General features: G+C 45.1%; 1 protein-coding gene across 1 annotated transcript in view; it reads left to right on the top strand.

Annotated features, from left to right (window-relative positions):
- Window positions 1-19,696, top strand: part of NME9 (NME/NM23 family member 9) — a 115,407-nt gene extending 95,711 nt beyond the window's left edge. The window contains exons 3-12 of the mRNA XM_066244315.1: window positions 5,676-5,733; window positions 6,666-6,769; window positions 8,420-8,491; window positions 11,191-11,307; window positions 12,438-12,513; window positions 15,252-15,334; window positions 16,612-16,704; window positions 18,013-18,167; window positions 19,012-19,165; window positions 19,610-19,696. Of these exons, the coding sequence (XP_066100412.1) occupies window positions 5,676-5,733; window positions 6,666-6,769; window positions 8,420-8,491; window positions 11,191-11,307; window positions 12,438-12,513; window positions 15,252-15,334; window positions 16,612-16,704; window positions 18,013-18,167; window positions 19,012-19,165; window positions 19,610-19,696 (999 nt within the window). The remainder of the gene's footprint in view (window positions 1-5,675; window positions 5,734-6,665; window positions 6,770-8,419; window positions 8,492-11,190; window positions 11,308-12,437; window positions 12,514-15,251; window positions 15,335-16,611; window positions 16,705-18,012; window positions 18,168-19,011; window positions 19,166-19,609) is intronic.
- The last annotated feature ends 236 nt before the right edge of the window (window positions 19,697-19,932 follow it).

Consider the following 19,932-nt stretch of genomic DNA (forward strand, 5'->3'; position numbering starts at 1 on the left):
TGACAGCTGAGCCTTTGAAAGCCACCATTATGAGAGAGAGGGTGGGGATGGGGGTGGGGACTCTTCTGAACCCTTCTAACACTTTCCTCAGGACTGTACTTGTGTGCCCATGACATCAGTCCACCTTTCTTACCTCATATAAGGCATCAAGACTTTTCTTTTAAAAAAATCAAAACAAAAAAGTATGAAAATATAATTTCTTCAGAAAGATGGAGCTTTAATAGAGGATTTGCAGATGTTGCATTTCCAGCTTTTTTTAATAAATAAATTTTTATTAGTTTTAATGGGGTAAAATCAATAAATCAGGGTACATATATTCAAAGAAAACATGTCCAGGTTATCTTGTCATTCATTTATGTTGTATACCCATCACCCAAAGTCAGATTGTCCTCCATCAATTTCTATCTAGTTTTCTTTGTGCCCCTCCCCCTCCCCCTTCTCCTCTCCCTCCTTCCCTCCCCCCCCATAACCACCACACTCTTGTCCATGTCTCTTAGTCTCGTTTATATGTTCCACCAATGTATGGAATCATGCAGTTCTTGGTTTTTTCTGATTTACTTATTTCACTCCATATAATGTTATCAAGATCCCACCATTTTGTTGTAAATGATCCGATGTCATCATTTCTTATGGCTGAGTAGTATACCTTAGTGTATATGTGCCACATCTTCTTTATCCAGTCTTCTCTCTCTCTATTTTTTTGCAGTGATTAAAGCCTTTAAGCAAACTCTTGGCCAATACAACAAGAATCCATAGCATTTCCAGCTCTTTTAAAGGGACAAAGACTTTAGCATACCTTATTAAGAATAAGTGGTGGCCCTGGCCGGTTGGCTCAGTGGTAGAGTGTCACCTGGTGTGCGGATATCCCAGGTTTGATTCCTGGTCAGGGCACACCAGAGAAGTGCCCATCTGCTTCTCCACCTTCCTCCTCTCCTTTCTCTCTGTCTCTCTCTTCCTCCTCCTTAGCCAAGGCTCCATTGGAGCAAAGTTGGCCCAGGTGCTGAGAGTGGTTCCATGGCCTCCACCTCAGTGCTAGAATGGCTCCAGTTGCAACAGAGCAATGCCCCTGATGGACAGAGCATCACCCCCTAGTGGGCATGCTGGGTGGATCCCGGTTGGGCACATGCGGAAATTGTCTCTCTGCCTCCCTGCTTCTCAGTTCAGAAAAATACAAAAGAATAAAAATAATAAATAGTAATTGTCATGGTCTTTTAATTTATATATTTCCAAAATAGCTCCCTAAAAAAACAAAAAACAAAATACTCCCCAATTACAAAGGGAAAGAGAATAATTTCACAGTGGAGGAGCATGACAGACCACTTTAATCAAGTGATCAGAGCAAACATCAGCAGTAATGAGGCAGATGGGAACTATATGTCACCTGGTAGGATGCCATGAGAGGAACATACTTCTGCTTATCTGACACTCCAACCAAGTCCAACCAATTCCATCCAATTCAATTCCAAACAATCCAACCAGCTCCAACCAATTCTACCCTGTCCAATCAATTCCAACCAATCCAACTAATTCCAACCAATTTCAACCAGCTCCAAGCAAACCAATGATGCACAGCCTGACTAATCAGGAGGAAATGCCAGACACACCCAAACTGAAGAACATTCTTTATGCAGTCTTTAAAGTGTCAAGGTCATGAAAATCAAAGACTAAAGAACTATTCCAGACTGAGGAGACTAAAAAGACCCAACAATTCTGGCACATGATTCTGATTGGAGCTTTTGCTATCAGGACTTTATTAGGAGGATCAGTAAAACTTGAATAGAGTCTAAGGATTAGATAGTAATAATGTATCAGGGCTTATTTTCTGATTTTTTTTTTTTTTTTGTACAGAGACAGAGTCAGAGAGAGGGACAGACAGGGACAGACAGACAGGAATGGAGAGATGAGAAGCATCAATCATTAGTTTTTCATTGCACATTGCGACACCTTAGTTGTTCTTTGATTGATTTCTCATATGTGCCTTAACCGCGGGCCTTCAGACTGAGTAACCCCTTGCTTGAGCCAGCGACCTTGGGTCCAAGCTGGTGAGCTTTTTCTCAAACGAGATGAGCCCATGCTCAAGCTGGCGACCTCAGAGTCTCGAACCTGGGTCCTCAGCATCCCAGTCTGACGCTCTATCCACTGCGTCACTGTCTGGTCAGGCTATTTTCTGATTTTGAAATAATGTATTCAGAAATAGTGGAATATTAGACTGGTAATTTACTTTCAAATAATTCAAGAAAAAAGTTCTTTATATTGTATTTGCAAATTTTCTGTAAGTTTAAAATTGTTTCCAATTTTTTTTATTTTTATTTCTTTTACAGAGACAGAGAGAGGCATAGATAGGGACAGACAGGAATGGAGAGAGATGAGAAGCATCAATCATCAGTTTTTTGTTTCGACACCTTAGTTCATTGATTGCTTTCTCATATGTGCCTTGACCGTGGGCCTTCAGCGGACCGAGTAACCCCTTGCTCAAGCCAGCGACCTTGGGTCCAAGCTGGTGAGCTTTGCTCATACCAGATGAGCCCGCGCTCAAGCTGGCAACCTCGGGGTCTCGAACCTGGGTCCTCTGCATCCTAGTCTGACACTCTATCCACTGTGCCACTGCCTGATCAGGCAAAATTGTTTCCAAATTTAAAAAATATACAGAAGTGTACATAACTTATAAAGAGGGATAATATGTATTTCTCCTTGTATTTTTTATGTAAACCAGAATACTTGTAGATCAGAGAAAAATGTGAAGAAATGGCAATAAATTCAATTGTCAATTATTTCTGACGAGAATGCTCAGATATATTTAAAAAGATGTGCAAAGTTTATACACAAACCTATAAGACATTGCTGAAAAAATTAAGGAAGATTTAATAAATGATGAGAAACATCACATTCATGGACTGGAAGACTCAAGGTTATTATTTCTATTTTTTCCTAAATTGATCCATAGAATCAATGTAATCTCAATTAAAATATCTGTGGAAGTTTTTACAGAAATTGCCAAGCTGGTTCTACAATATTTATAGAAATGCAAAGACCTAGAATAGCCAGTACAATCTTGAAAAAGAAAAAATATGGAGGCTTCACATTCATTGCCTCATTCCAAGACTTATTATAAAGCTACAGTAATCAGAATAGTGTGGTAGTGGTATAAGATAGACAGATAGGTCAATGAAATAGAATAGGAGACAAAATAAGCCCATACTTGTGCAGTCAATTGGTTTTATACAAAGGTGCCAAAGCAATATTAGTGAGAAAATAAGTCTTCTTTACAAATTTCATAGAAACAACTGTACATCCATATAGAAAAAAATGAACCACAATCCTTCTCCTTCAACAAACACAGAAATTAATTTCAGATTGCTCACAGACTTAAATGTAAAAGCTTAAATTATAAAGCTTTTTATTTATTTATTTATTTATTTATTTATTTATTTATTTGGGTATTTTTCTGAAGTGAGAAGCAGGGAGGCAGTCAGACAGACTCCCACATGTGTCCAACAGGGATCCACCCGACAAGCCCACTAGGGAGTGATGCTCTGTCCATCTGGGGTATTGCTTTACTGCAACCGCAGCCATTCTAGCGCCTGAGATGGAGGCCATGGAACCACCCTCAGCACCTGGGCCAACTTTGTTTCAATGGAGCCATGGCTGAGGGAGGGGAAGAGAGAGACAGAGAGGAAAGAGAGGGGGAGGGGTGGAGAAGCAAATGGGCACCTCTCCTGTGTGTTCTAGCCTGGAATCAAACCCGGGACTTCCACACACCAAGCTGATGCTCTACCACTGAGCCAACTGGCCAGGGCCAAATTATAAAGCTTTTAAAAGAAAATGGGAGAGTATCTTTGGACTTTGAGGAAATATTTTTTTTAGAAGGACTAACCATAAAACTAAAATTTCATAAATTAGACCCCATCAATAAAAACTTCTGTTCAACAAAAGACACTGTTAAGCAAATGACTAGGCAAACCATAGATTTAGAGAAAATACTTACAATATTTATATCTGACAAAGAACTTGTACCTAAAATATATTAAGAAACCCTCTATAATCTAATAAAAAGGCCAACAATCCAATAAAGAAGATGGACAAACCAATGGACACTCCTCAAAGAAGATATACAAATAGCTGAATAGTACATTAAATAACGTTCAAATGCTTGTGTGGTGCAATGGATAGAGCATTGGACTGAGATGCTGAGGACCCAGGTTCGAGACCCTGAGGTCACCAGCTTGAGCAGAGGCTCACCAGCTTGAGTGCAGGGTCGCTAGCTGGGATCATAGACATGACCTCATGGTCACTGGCTTGAGCTTAAGGGTCACTGGCTTGAAGCCCAAGGTCACTGACTTGAGCAAGGGATCACTCACTCTGCTGTAACCTCCTAGTCAAGGCACATATGAGAAAGCAATCAATGAACAACTAAGGTGACTAAAGAGCTGCGATGAAGAATTGATCCTTCTCATTCCTCTCCCTTCCTGGCTGTCTGTCCCTATCTATCCCTGTCTCTGTCTTTCTCTCTGTCTCTGTCACACACACACACAAAAATAGCATTCAACACTATTAGTAATCAGGGAAGTAAAATGAAAGCCACAATGAGATATTACTCGATTACCATTACTGTGGCCAAAATTAAAAAGACATCACCAAATTTTGGTGTGAATGTGGAGCATCTGGAGCTCTTAAACCTTGCTGATGGAAGTTTACAATGGTACAACCACTTTAGGAAAAGTGCTGGAAGTTTCTTATTAAACCGAACATACATTTACCCTACGTTCCAGCAATACACTCCTAGGTATCTACTTACCAAAGAGAAAGGAAAACATGAGCACAATAAGATTTAATAAGAATGTTCATACGTCTTTATTAATAATAGCCCAAACATCTATCAAGCAAGTTATGACAGTGATATAATGAAATATGCTCAGGAATAAAAATGAGCAAACTACTGACATACAACTACAGTACACTGATGTATCCCCAAAATATGCTAATGAAAGAAGCAGCACAAAGTAATGTGTATTATTTTATTTATATGAAGTTAGAATAGGCAGAATGAATCTGTTGTGACAGAAAGCAGATCGGTGTTTACCTGGGGTGGGGAATGGGAAGTAACTGGGAGGAGACAAGAAGAAAGGTTCTGGGGTGATGGAATGTTCTGTATTGTGATTGGGATGTGGTTACACGGGTGTATGCATTTGCCCAAGCTCCTTGAACTGTATCACTTCTGTGTATTTCACTGTACGTAACATATCTCAATAAAATGTGTAAGAAGACAAAAAAACCCAAAAAACAAATGAGTACCTCTCTGGGCATAAATATAGACAAATGTCAAAACTTCCAAATGTCAAAAACTGCAAAGAATATCTATCGTATGTTGCTATTTGTTTACATCTACAGGCATAAAACAATTTTATATTATTGTTTTTGGACAAGTAACAAGTAAAAATTGGTTTCTTAAAAATGCCTGAGATTTTCTTAGGATAGTTGTTATTCCTAGAGGAGGCAGGAAGAGAGGGAAGAAGAAAAGGAGATGGGGGAAAGAGGACAGCTGGAGTTGTATTTGTAACTATTTCATTGACAGAGGGAGAGAGAGGGAGAGGGAGGGGTGATTTGAAGCAAATATATCAAAGTGCCTCCCCACCAGTGCCCTCAGTAATACAGTGTTTGTTCCTCTTTGATTGTAGGATAACATCAGCACCCAGGAGCTTTGGGAGGAAATGCTCAGTTCCAAAGGACTAACTGGTAAGTTAAGATAATTGTTGACGGCCCTGGCCGGTTGGCTCAGTGGTAGAGCATCGGCCTGGCGTGCAGAAGTCCTGGGTTCGATTCCCGGCCAGGGCACACAAGAGAGGCGCCCATCCATCCTTTTTCAAAATTGCTAAACAGCAGAATTACCATGAAGAGAAAAGCTGCAATGACCATTTTCCTGTAACCCTGAGTTTCACGAATAAAGAACCAGGCAATTTCTTTATGTGTATATATATAGATCCAGCTTGAACATCTATTGGTAAGATCTGTTCTGGAAACTAGTCAGTACTGTTGGATAACAGGCCTTGGGGTTGAGCGCAGTCAAGAGAGAGGTTCCCTCACACCCATTCTTGGCACAGTCCACAGATTGGGACCAAATAAAACAATGGTATCCAAGTTTCCGCCTAGGTCTCTATCAGATTCACTTTCCAGGAGAGCAGTGATGATTTTATAAAGTAAATCAAACTCCCCTTTACCCAGAGCAAGTCACTCTTAATTCATCAGGGGGGAAAAATCAAAGCTGTGTTTATTATCAAATTAGCTAAGGATTGTATGCTGACAGGTCACCTACAGTGACTTCTTCCTTTTGGAATAGATGGTTTCAGTCCAATTCAAATATTTCTTGAGGACCATTCTGGGCTAGGTATGATCCTGAATGCAGCCTGAAAATTCCTCAAGGTAAAGGGTCCGTGTTAAGTAAATGATATCCCACCCTACTTACTTCATTATGTTTAGAATTTTGAACACTGAGTTGCTAAGAATGAGGGATAGCCATGTTTCCATACTTGCTCTTACTCTGATGGGACAATAAATCCCTTTAGCCATTAATATCCCTGCAAACAGACATCCATCGCCGGGAGGTAGAAAGGGCCCGACAGGGGGACGCTGGTGCTCGCTGAACTTTCCTGCTTCTTGGTTCCGCACAGTTGTGGATGTCTATCAAGGCTGGTGTGGCCCCTGCAAACCGGTGGTGAGCCTCTTCCAGAAGATGAGGATCGAGGTTGGCCTGGACCGTCTGCATTTTGCATTGGTAAGGTCCTCTTTCAGCAGGATGTCACACAACACTGGAAGAAAAATTAAACATTTAAAAACAGGAAATGTGAGCTCCCTGTTTTGGATCATTGAAAAGACATTAGCTGTGCGGTTTCTATTATCAGTTATGATGCTTCACAGTTTCTGTGGGGATGAAGTTTGCTCCCCCACCCCCACCTCACTGACCGTCACTCTGGGCTCAGGCAGTCTCTGGATGCTGTACGCAGGGACAGAATACATGTCACTCCAAAGTGCATGCTCCTTCTTGGCTCACAAACACTGTGAACTCTGAAATTTCACTTTCAGAGCATAGGGTTTCCACATTTACCCCCTCTGCTCCATAAAGGGGAATTTTAGCAAACATTTACTTGGACTAATGTATGGAAATGGGAATAAATTCCAGAGAAGTGTTCAAGAGACACTCAGTATGCTGCATGAGTTTGCGGTTCATAGACTGAACACAGGAGAAGAGACCTTATGCTAATCTCTCTCAACAAGTTTAACTTCAAGGACTTCCTTTCTCCATCAGTTTTGCTGCTTTTGCTGGGTGTGTGGACAAAACCCCTGGACGGAATCATTATGTCCACGGCCAGGCTTTCTCAGACACTGAAGGTGGTTTGAGGGCCTCCGAGGTTGCCAGTTATGGCAGCTGTAGGATTTAGATTGAGAGCTTCCTTTTGCAGGAGGAGTAGCTGTGTGAGAATCAGGAGAAACCATCGTTTCCTCCTCATTTTATTCCTCAAAAAGTATACTGCCAATAATTTTTGCCAATATGTTGACAGGACAGTTATGATTCTAATGAAAAGTCAATAGGAGAAGCAGACGAGCAAGTCAGGGCTTCTCCTGGGGAGAGCAGTCATGTCTGTGTGGTGTGTGTGAGGTGTGACCTGTGGTGTGGTGTGTGATATGTATGTGATGTATGTGAGTGTGTGACCTCTGGTATGTGTGACCTGTGGTGTGTGGTGTGTATGTGATGTGTGGTGTGTGTGTGTGTGATGTGTGTGAGGTGTGACCTGTGGTGTGGTGTGTGATATGTATGTGATGTATGTGAGTGTGTGACCTCTGGTATGTGTGACCTGTGGTGTGTGGTGTGTATGTGATGTGTGGTGTGTGTGTGTGTGATGTGTGTGAGGTGTGACCTGTGGTGTGGTGTGTGATATGTATGTGATGTATGTGAGTGTGTGACCTCTGGTATGTGTGACCTGTGGTGTGTGGTGTGTATGTGATGTGTGGTGTGTGTGTGTGTGATGTGTGTGAGAGTGTGACCTGTGGTGTGGTGTGTGATATGTATGTGATGTATGTGAGTGTGTGACCTCTGGTATGTGTGACCTGTGGGGTGTGGTGTGTGTGTGATGTGTGTGAGTGTGACCTGTGGTATGGTGTGTTGTGTATGTGATATGTATGTGATGAATGTGAGTGTATGACCTGTGGTGTGGTGTGTGTGTGATGTGTGTGTGATATGTGTGAGTGTGTGACCTGTAGTGTGTGTGTGATGTGTGTGTGTGTCACATGTGGTGTGGTGTGTGTGTGTGTGACGTTTGGTGTGGTGTGGGGAGGTGTATGTGTGGATTGTCCTGCTCAGGTCTCTTGCCATCATGTCCCTGTACCTGACATGCCCAGCGTCCTGCTGACAGCTTGTTTTCCTCAGGCAGAGGCAGACTGCCTTGACGTCCTGGAAAAGTACCGTGGGAGGTGTGAGCCGACTTTTCTGTTTTATGCAGTAAGTATATTTTCAGAACCAGGACTATTTGATGGATGCAGATCATTAGAGTTCAGATAGGCATTAATTCTTGTTGGGAGTCACTAAGGGGCCCCAAGGGATGTGGTTTTCTCCTTGACTGTCTTTATTATTTAGACTAAGAACAATGTCCACCAGTCATGGTAATGCAGGCCCCAACTGGCCTGGTGGCCTGAGGGCATTGCTTACTGGCTGGCAGGGAGGGAGGATGACAGCTCCTGGGTCGTTCTGAGCTGAACTGGCTGCTCAGGGGGAGGAACAGGAGCCACTCAAATGCTCCTTCTGGCTCATGAACACTCGAGACTGAGGTTTTCCTCTTAAGAGCACAGGGTTTCACGCTTTCTCTCCTCTGCTCCATAGAGGGGAACTTCCTGCCAACTCGAATACTCCTTTCCTTTGTGGAGAGGAGAAGCTCTGCATTCACCTTTATTTAAGTATAAAATGTCAAGGTCATTTACAGAAAGTCAGAAAAGAGGGACTATTGAGGAAAGCCAAGTTGGTTCAGTGTTTTGGAGATAATTTGGATGTCTTTGGGTGTGACACTCATGCTTTATACCCTAGGGCCCACTGTCACACCAGGCTTCCTAGGTTTAAGTCACCTGCCAGGCCCTGATGGCAACTGATTGGTCTTTTCCTCCTGACCCAGTGCGGGCACTTCATCATACATCCTGGTGACTGGGGTCTATCCCCGTAGGCCTCCTGATAGCCAGGCCAGGGTTGTTTAATTTGGAAACTTTTGGGCCCCTGCTCTCAACCCTGCAAACACTACCAGTTGGGAGCTTATGATAAAACATGATTTGAGCCTTGAGTTTTAGTAGGGAGACTGAAGTTATATGATGAAACACGGCTGGGCAAGAGGGAGAAATGGGAAAGAGCTGAGATAAATGTACCCCCAGCCAAACTGACACTGGGGCACTGTAAAGCCAGGAGCCAGGGCCAGGGCCACCACTATCACAGCAGCCTCCTGGCCCATGCAGGTTCGCATTGGATTCGGACAGTCGGCAAAGATACAGCGGAGCCACAAACTGGTGGGCCATAGTCTTTAATTCTAGCTTGCACCCGGCGGGCAAGTAAAAATACACACTGGGCTCCAAAACCCACTCACATTCAGTGCTCACAAAGCCACTGACTTATCCGAGTTTCCTAGAATCAAAGGTATCTAGCTCACCAGCTTATTCTCCTCAGTTCCCCATCTCCTTCCTTATCCCAGATACAAACTCTACACAAACTGGCATCTCACTCAGCACTCCACCATCTTGGCTGCTTCTCCTGGTCACATGGCCTCTTTCTCCTCTGCTCTGCTCTCTCATGCTAATCATCCCAGGAACCAAGAGCCCAAGCTCCTGCTCCGTCCCCATTTTATAGTATAGTAATCCAAACCCTTAATCCAATATACAAAATAGGGAAGTCTCTAATACAAAGTCACCCTCTGAGGCATGATAGGATTGTACCAACCCACATCAAAAATGGATGGGAAAGGCTTAATCCCAAAACCAAGCCCCAGGCTACAAGGATTCTCAACACACATTAATATCACCTGGGCAACGGCCTCTTTAACAAAGTGAGCATAATACATTTTATCTGCCCAACAGGCACATTTGCTGAAAAGGGACCACTGCCACAGTGGCCTGCTTGCTTGAGCCCACCTTGAGTAAAGCGTCATCGTAATGGGCTGTGTGGGAACATGAGCCTGGCTGGCAGGCAGCATCACAAGCTCTCACCTCACGGTGGGCCGCTTAGGGGCGGATGGAAGTGGTGGAGGAGCCCCTCTATGTGAACTTCTCCCTCTCCTGAGCACTCCTTTGGGAGTAATGTGCATAGTGACTGTTGAACAAGTAAAAGCAGGAAACTCAGTTTCACCCCAAACACCACCCCCACTGTGAAGTGTCCCCTGACCACCCAAATGGCATTGGGACTTGAATCTTTCCCAAATTTCAAGCCTCCTATCCACCTACTATTCAAGCAGTGATGTTATTCTATTGTAATTGTTTGTTTGACCTACTCACTTTTCTGCCCCCACTCGGCTCCCCATTCACTGAGGGCATGACTATGTCTTTTCATGTTTAGTGTTCATATTCTTTGCCTCGGTCTCAGTGCTTGACGGAGTAAGTGCTTAATGGATATTTGTTGAGTGAATGAGCCATGTATAGGCCACTCACATCCTAGTGTGCTCTGTCCCTCCCTCAGCTAATGCCCCATTGCTCTGAAGAAAGGTGGGTTTTTTGTTGTTTTTTTAAGAGAGAGAGAGAGAAACAGAAAGGTAGGGGTGGGAGTGGAGATGAGGAGAGAAATGAGAAGCATCAACTCTTAGTTGCTTCACTTTAGTTGCTTATTGATTGCTTCTCACAGCTGAGCCGGTGACCCCTTGCTCAAGCCAGTGACCCCATGCTCCAGCTGGCAAGCCTGCACTCTAGCTGGTGACTGCAGGGTTTCGAACTGGGGCCCTCAGCATGCTGGGTCGATGCTCTGTCCACTGCACCACAATTGGTCAAGGCTGAAGGAAGTTCTGAAAGGAGGGACAGGGGATAGAAGGCAGAGAAGTGGATAACGGCTGTGGGCCTTGAGTCAATGGACACTGACCTTGGATACACTCCTAAACAAAGCACGTGGACACTCTCACTGGCTCTTGAAAAAGATTAGCATCTGGGAAGAGTTTGAGCAGCACATTTGTCCTACTCCAGGGAGGGAAACTGGTGGCTGTGGTCAGAGGAGCAGACACCCCGCTGCTGCAGAAAACCATCCTGGACCAACTGGAGGCCGAAAGGAAGGTGTTGGCCGCAGGCGGGGAGCGGAAAGTGGTGAGGTTACTCCTGCAAGCAACAAACTCATGGATGTTGAGGCCAGCCATTTCCTCCCCTTCCCCACAGACTTTCCTGGAGCTTCAGCTGGACGCTTCATTAACTGGCCACCTGAGTCCTTGCTGCGAGTTCTGGGAGAGCGCTGTGCCACTCTGACATGTGTGCATTTTGAAGCCTTTTATAAAGGTGTCCCCTTCATCCAGAACACTTGAACTTCTTTCATCCATTTCCCTTTCCTCCCTTACTTCATTCAGCTCATCACAGGGGTTTCTGGATCACTGACAATGAATTAAGAAATTAAAGTTATAGAATCAAGAATTGGGTAGGTGGAGTCCAACCCATGACTGAAACCTCTCCTGGTGAATAGCTGCCCTTACCTCACATTCCTGAAAGTTTCCTAGTGATCCCGAGGGCTCACGTGTTGAATTTAGAAATTGAACTTGTCGGGACCATGAGAAAGAGGGTCAGAGCGTGTGGTTTTGATACATTATTTCCATGATTACATAGAATGAGTTTTTCATAAATAATTAGCTGCCTTTGAAAAACAACACACCTTAGGGAGAGAGGGGTACTTCCTGGTGCTTTGAGCATCTGCCAAAGGAGCCTTAATGTTCGGTGTTCATTGTTCAAGGTCTCATATCCCAAATAGCGAAGCCCTGCTTTTACAGAATGGATTAGAATCAAATCATACTCCCCACCCCCGAGAAAACTGGCAATTCCCCCCCAAGAAAGATGACCTCAAATGCCAGTGCCTCTGCTGGGCTCTACTCCTTCCCTGCACTGCATGGCCAGTCACTTAATATTTACCTGCATTTCAATTCTTCCATTGTCTTCTTGCCAACTCCATATTTCATCTTCCTATTTCCTTAGTCCATACTCGATGCTTGTGAAAACAGGCCGAATCTGAACCTCAGGATCAGTGAGGGTTTCCTGTCCTCGCTCTCACCCCTGACCCCCACCCCACCATCGCACAACTGAAGGGATCTTGCAGTTTCAAAAATGGATAATCTTGACCTCCGTTTTTGTTCTGTATTTTGAACCATTATTTTTGGGGTTTCTGCAGGTTTTTGAAGGTTTTGTCGTAATTTTAATGAGCTAACTCCTTTCTATTCATGACCAATTTGTATTAGATTAAAGATGAGGCTCTTCCTGAGGAAGATGAATGTTTTTCCCACGAAAAGGACGATGGTGAAGATGATGACATGGGTGAGTGCAGAACCGGCAAGCAAGGTGAAAAGGCAAAGCAGACTCAGACTTGGTGCGTTTTTAAATAATATAGGAGGAAAAAAATGAGTAGTCAGTTTATGGAGCAATCTGAATTCTGGGAAGATTAACCATAAAATGTTTTGTCTCCCATCATCTGACTTCAAACATCATGCCAGATCTCCCTTCTGTCCTTTAATGGCATTTTGGGCACTTTTCACAGCTTTCTGATCATGTTCAAATATGATAAGTGGGACTTTCATGGCAATTACCAGGCATCAGAAAAGGCTCCATTTAATAAAATGGAGGATAGTGACACTTATATTGTAAAGCTGGGGTTTCCTTAGTCCTTCTTTGAGCCGAAGAGCTCAGGTTTCTGTTTTCCACTTTTTTTCTGAAGTATCAGAAAGTCAGCTGTACAGAACAGCTTCCCTCCCCACAGCCCTGCACCCTCTGCTCCTTATTCTCCGAGTGTCGTCTCACAGTGCTACACTGCTGGGCGTGGCGGCTCTTCCCGAACCTCCACTATGAGAAGGAGAGCTAGACCTGACCATGTGACGGGAAGCCCGAAGTTAGCAAGGCTGTGGCTGGGAAGGAGGGCAGGTCTCTGAAACACCAGACGGAAGCAGGACTGCGTTCAGGAACCGAGCTGGAAGGAGGAGGAAGGTTTTGAGTACTGAATGGAGTAGAAAGGCTATTTATTTGTGTGTAAATAATAAGGACTGTTGACTTGGACTCTACCAAGGAAAGAGGCCCAGTTCAGAGAGCAAGAAAGTTCAAGTGTGAGAAGAAAAAATCGTTGATTTGGTATCTGTAGAACACATTTGTTGCCTCCTTTTTGGGTTATCACCTGTGTCTGCCCTTCCCCATTACTTCCTCTCAAATCAAATCTCTTCACCTAGAAAACAATGCAAAACCCTGCCCCTGCCCTTAGCCCTTCTCTCCTCCATGCTGAGCTTCCTGAACTTCGTCCATATTTCTGGGGCCACCCAACCCTCTGCTGCTGCCCCAACCTGCTGATCTGGCCTCTGTGCCTGCTCCTCCCTGAACTGGTCCTCACCAGGGCACCACTGACCTTCTTCATGCCAAATCCAAGGGACCGTTTTCATCATGTGTTTGGGGAACTTTCTGCAGACTTGGATGATGTTCACAATGTCTTCCTTCCCAAAGCTCTCTTCTTTCGGTGTCAAGAAAGATGTCACGATCTTTCTCATTTTCCTCCTACATCGCTGGCTTCTCCTCAAGCTCCCCTTCACTAGCTTCTTTTCTTTTGCTCCCTTTTCAAGCTGGAGTTCTCCAGGCCCCTGCTCTAGCCGGTTCTCTTATCACCGTACACCTCTAAGCTGATCTCACATTTATTGTAAGATTCCCTTAAAGTCTAAGTGCTCAGAGGATGTTATAAATAGCACTCACAGGAAAATGAATAGTGTTGTTGCTTAGAATAATTCATACCTTTGCAGTATACATTTTTGAGATTTTCAGATATTGTCAGGTTTCATGGCAATGCAATTGAGGTAAAAATTGAGAATAAAAAATAGACTAGGGCTGTTACAGAGTCTGGGGAAGTGGAGGTTGCTCACCAAGGCCAAGTTCATACAAACAGAAGTACAACAGGGGTGGACTCGTGGACTGGATCCAGGGCTCCCTACAGCTTCTGTGGGCTGGACTGTGATTGTGTGGCATCTCCCTCAGCACCACAGCTGACTGGACCGATGGACACTGACTAAAGGACAGTCAGCGAGTAGACTGGTCAGTGAGTTATGTATGAATGGTGCATTGGGTCCAAACAACAAGCTGGACAATTTGGTCTTCTCAGGGTAATTTGAACCAAGACAAAGAAGATCGGAGTTGCAATTTAGTCATATGTGCTGGTGCTGAAAAGTCATGTAGACTCCAGGCTTAGGGCAGCCATCATTGGTCATGTGCCGGGAAGTTAAAAAGAGACATTGGCAGCCTGACCAGGCGGTGGCGCAGTGGATAGATCATCAGACTGGGATGTGGAAGGACCCAGGTTCGAGACCCCAAGGTCGCCAGCTTGAGCGCTGGCTCATCTGGCTTGAGCAAAGCTCACCAGCTTGGACCCAGGGTCGCTGGCTCGAGCAAGGGGTTACTCGGTCTGCTGAAGGCCCACAGTCAAGGCACATATGAGAGAGCAATCAATGAACAACTAAGATGTCGCAAGGAAAAACTGATGATTGATGCTTCTCATCTCTCTCCGTTCCTGTCTGCCTGTCCCTATCTATCCCTCTCTCTGACTCTCTCTCTCTGTCTTTGTAAAAAAAAAGAAAGAGAGACATTGGCAGAGGAGACAGGAGAGTGAGAGGAGAACACAGTAGGCAGCAGTTCAAGGTCAAGAATCATGAGAGGCGATGGGAAGGGATAGGAATAACAGTAGCCAGGTCTGCATGCTGTTTCTTCTCTGGCTTCCCCCCCTCCCCCTACCGGCCTCCTCTTTCAGCTGTTTCTGGGTGTCTGTTGCTGCCTAGTCTTTGATCTCCTCCCCACCTTCCTCCTCCCTGCTTCCCAACTCCCTCCCTTCCAGGTTTGTGTTCCTTGCATGCCCCTGTCCCTTGCAGCCAGGTTGAGGGTGAGGTCTGCAGGAGTACAGCCAGGAGGCCGGGCAAGGGACCCCTGGGAGCTGTGTGCAGAGGCTGTATGGTCCCTGCAGTTGGTCCCCTGAGAGCCTCAAAGGAGGTGCTGTGAGCCCAGCATCTGACAGCACCGTCCTTGGCTGATTACAGTTTCATCCGAGAAGTCTTGTACCCTGGCAATCATCAAACCAGATGCAGTGGTCCATGGAAAGACTGATGAGATTATTATGAAGGTAAGAGAGATAGCACTTATCCTACAGACTGTTTTCATGGGAAAACAGGGCCAGGGCATTGTGCAGCAGTGTGCTTCCTAGTGGGAAAAGAAAGCTTTTAAGGGGCTTTAACTAAATTCTATTTAAATAATTTATAATTTTATTTATTTATTTTTTCTTATGTGATTGATCACCCCACTATACTTCCCCACACTGCTTTTAACTCTGTTACCAACTTTATAACTTGTTCTCCATGTATGCCTTTGATGCCTACAGCTGTCCTTCCAGCTAGTACTCATGGTCTTATTGATTATTAAAAAAAATAATTTTTTGGTTTTTTTAAGTTTGTTTTTTTTTCTTTGTGATAGTTCTTTTATTAAAAATTATCAATCTGACTGACCAGGCAATGGTGCAGTGGATAGAGCATCAGACTGGGACACAGAGGACCCAGGTTCAAAACCTAGAGGTCACTGGCTTGAGTGGGGGTTCATCAACTCGAGCGCGGGGTCGCTGGCTTGAGCATGGGATCATAGACATGACCCCATGGTTGCTGGCTTGAGCCCAAGGTCGCTGGCTTGAGCAAAGGATCACTCACTCTGCTGTAGCCCCCCCCCCCCCCACGTCAAGGCATATGTAAGAAAGCAATCAATGAACAACCAAGCTGCAGCAATTAAGAATTGATGCTTCTCGCCTGACCAGGCGGTAGTGCAGTGGATAGAGCGCCGGACTGGGATGTGGAGGACCCAGGTTCGAGACCCCGAGGTCACCAGCTTGAGTGCGGGCTCATATGGTTTGAGCAAAGCTCACCAGCTTGGACCCAAGGTCGCTGGCTCGAGCAAGGGGTTACTCAGTCTGCTGAAGGCCCACGGTCAAGGCACATATGAGAAAGCAATCAATGAACAACTAAGGTGTCGCAACGAAAAACTAATGATTGATGCTTCTCATCTCTCCGTTCCTATCTGTCTGTCCTTGTCTATCCCTCTCTCTGATTCTCTCTCCCTCTGTCTCTGAAAAAAGAAAAAAAAAAAAAAAGAATTGATGCTTCTCATCTCTCTCCCTTCCTGCATGTCTGTCCCTATCTGTCCCTCTCTCTGTCTCTCTCTTTTGTTTCTGTCACAAAAAAAAGAAACAACCAAAAAAATATTTAAATCTAATCGGAAAAGATCTGATAAAAGATCTGAAAAGCAATGAGATCATTGCTTTTCATGTTGCCTCTTCCATTATCTTTTGCTTTTCAACACATTTAAATGTGAACGTGGGCTCAATTTACCCTTTCAGAATATATATATATTCTACAGATCCAGGAAGCTGGGTTTGACATTTTAATGAGTGAGGAGAGAACCATGACAGAGGCAGAGATGCGACTGTTCTACCAACACAGAGCCGGAGAGGTCAGCTTGTCCGCTTCCACGTGTCCAACACACTGGTTTCTTTCTCTTTAGAGGATGTTGACAGGTTGCTGTTAGTTTGGGACAAAATAGAGAACAAGTTTCTTATGAAGAACAAGAAAATGAACAGTGGGCTGTGAATTGGTTCTTGGAATCGTGACTCTAGGCTATATAGGTAAAAATTCTTCAGTTGCAAGGAAGAAATTTTGATTCTATCTGAAGTAATGAAATAAGCAACTTATTGAAATGATATACTCCGTAACTCCCAGAATTGAAGGAAAAGTTGAACAAGAAGTTGTTGTGGGGAGGAAGAACCAGGACAGTCTGTAGGGGTCTCAGGAGCCAAGCCGCATGGACAGTCACATTCGGTGCTGCCGTTGGAGAACTCCGGTTCAGCCACTCTGTGTGTCTGCCCGACTGGCTGACTTGGGAAGGAGGGTCTGGTTGTCCTCGCGTGGGGCAGGCACGGTCCTCCCTCTCAGGCGAGGGGTATGTGTGTGGGGGGCATGGGGTGCAGCTAGGCATTATGACTGTCAGTCAGACTGAGACTGAGTGATGGGGAAGGGCTGTTCCCCGAAGGAAAAGCAGAGTGCTGTTACTTGAAGAAAGAAGGATTGTAAGGTATTGCAAAAGAATAAATAAATAAAAAGTTTCAACTATACCCCAGCCCAGGGGTCCCCAAACTATGGCCCGCAGGCCACATGCGGCCCCCTGAGGCCATTTATCCGGCCCCCGCCGCACTTCTGGAAGGGGCACCTCTTTCATTGGTGGTCAGTGAGAGGAGCATAGTTCCCATTGAAATACTGGTCAGTTCGTTGATTTAAATTTACTTGTTCTTTATTTTAAATATTATATTTGTTCTCGTTTTGTTTTTTTACTTTAAAATAAGATATGTGCAGTGTGCATAGGAATTTGTTCATAGTTTTTTTTATAGTCCGGCCCTCCAACGGTCTGAGGGACAGTGAACTGGCCCCCTGTGTAAAAAGTTTGGGGACCCCTGCCCCAGCCCTTGCTTATCCAGTGTCCACATGATTTCCATATATGTGGTCTTTTAAATGCCCCTAATATATTATAATCTCATGTGCAATCCCAAATGAGTCAACTCAAAGTGTCAACTTCCTGCCTTTAGCTTATATCTGGGTGTAGTGGGGGTACCACCACCACCACCCCTCCCAGGGGCCTTCCTAGGCAGCTGGCTGATGGCGAGGCTGCTCACTGACCCCTCCCATCCTGTGGGGAGGGTGGGCCTCGCTGATCTTCTGCTGGTCCAGGGGCCCTTCCCTGGGTCCCTGCTCCCCCTCCCTGTCCCAGGAAGCATTTGAGAAGCTGGTGCAGCACATGTGCAGTGGCCCGAGCCGCCTCCTGATCCTCACCAGGACTGAGGGCACTGAGGATGTTGTCACTGCTTGGCGAAACCTCATGGGACCCTGTGACCCTGACACGGCAAGGAGGGAGCAGCCTGACAGGTGATATCACTAGCTGGGGTCCTTTCATCCATCTTAGAACTAGCCAGCAGGAAAGAAATTAGCAAGAGGCTAGGTGACTGAGCACCTTGCAGTCTTAGGGGCCAGGGTCACCCCCCGGCCGAGGCAGCCTGGGCTAGCGAGACTGCCCAGCGCTTAGATCTCAGGTTACCATATACTCAGGCAAGCCCCTCCCTCAGGCCTCTTGTCTGCAAGATGGGAATGTGAGCAGCTATCATGGGAGGAGTGTCATAGTTAAGAGAGATTTCAGAACCTTTCTTCTTTCTCCTACTGTATGACCTTAGAGGCCATGCTTTAATCTCTGCCTCAATGTCCTTATCTGAAAAATGGGTACTATATGGGACCTGCCTCAGATATTGATATGAGGATTAAACAAGGATATATATTTATATATACAAAGCACTTAGGACAGTGCTTGGCACACAGGAAGTTCTAGCAATATTAGCATTATCTGGTAGGGTTCCTGGGGGATTAACTATGTAAACCTATATAAAGCCCTTGGCAGGATGCCAGCCCCTGGTTGTAATATCAATAAAATGGCAGCACCTAGGCTTACACCATTTTTAAACTGGGCTCACAACAGTTTCCCTCCCAGGACTGTGGCATGTATGTGAAGCACCTGGCAATGTGCCCAGGATGCTGCCATGATGGGATAGATGTCAGCCACCATCATCCTAGTTGTATTCTTGGCATTTCCAATAGAGAGAAAGCCATTTCACAGAAACACAGGGTGCAGATTGGTAGCTGGTGACCATGTTGCCAGAGAACAAAACATTTCTTTTCAAACGAAACATTTGTGTCTTGTATGTTTTGCCAACTCCCGCAGTCTTCGTGCTCAGTACGGCACAGAAATGCCCTTTAATGCGGTCCATGGAAGCCGGGATGCAGAAGACGCCAGTCGTGAGCTGGCTCTGCTTTTTCCCAGTTTTAAGTTTTCAGACCAAGTTCTGGAAGACCCTCTGGGTAAGTCATCAAGGCAGGTTTGGTCTTGAATAAATCCTTAGTGAACATGAGGGGGTCTGATAACTATGGGGTTGCTGAGCAGAGGGTTACACAAATCCTCAATCTAATAAGGTCTCATTCAGAAAACAGGAGCCATGATGTAACTTCAGTAGCAGTCCTGAGCTGTTTTGTATTTTCATAGAGTAACAGTGCTCTTTTTACATCTCATTACTTTTTTTTTTTTGTGCATTCTTACTTTGGAACCGTATTTTTGTTGTAAACTTTGCATTTTCCTGTGGAAACCACTGGAAATATTTAACTTTCTGGGAGCCTACATTAAAGCCAGTCAGCAGCCAGATATCATTCCTCACTTCCTTTGAGCTCTGCGGGCCCCATGCTAAGCCCCTGGTGGGGTTGGGGTTGCTGAGCAGAGGGCTATACAGAAGGGCCCTGGAGCCTGCTCTCACTCTCGTATCCCTCAGCCTCACGAGCATGCTGGGTCATCACCTCCAAATCTGGGTGAGAAACCTCAGGAGTCCAGAGTACATGTGACCTACCCCATTCCATAGTGGAAGAACCAGGCCTGGGCCTGCCCCTGCTGCCGAGGTCTGTGTGTCTGGTGTGAGTTTGGTGAGGCAGAAGGGGCCAGGGGCGAATATCCTGGGAAAAGCGAAGGATGTGAGGGGGGATTCTTGGGAGAAGGCTGTATGCAGATCTGAAATGGTAACAACCTGTGTGTGCCCAAGTGCTTGGGTTTTAACCCATATATTTTACCTAAATGTTTATGTTCATGGTTTCTCAAGAT

Source organism: Saccopteryx bilineata, chromosome 10, assembly GCF_036850765.1.
Source record: "Saccopteryx bilineata isolate mSacBil1 chromosome 10, mSacBil1_pri_phased_curated, whole genome shotgun sequence".
NCBI lineage: Eukaryota > Metazoa > Chordata > Mammalia > Chiroptera > Emballonuridae > Saccopteryx > Saccopteryx bilineata.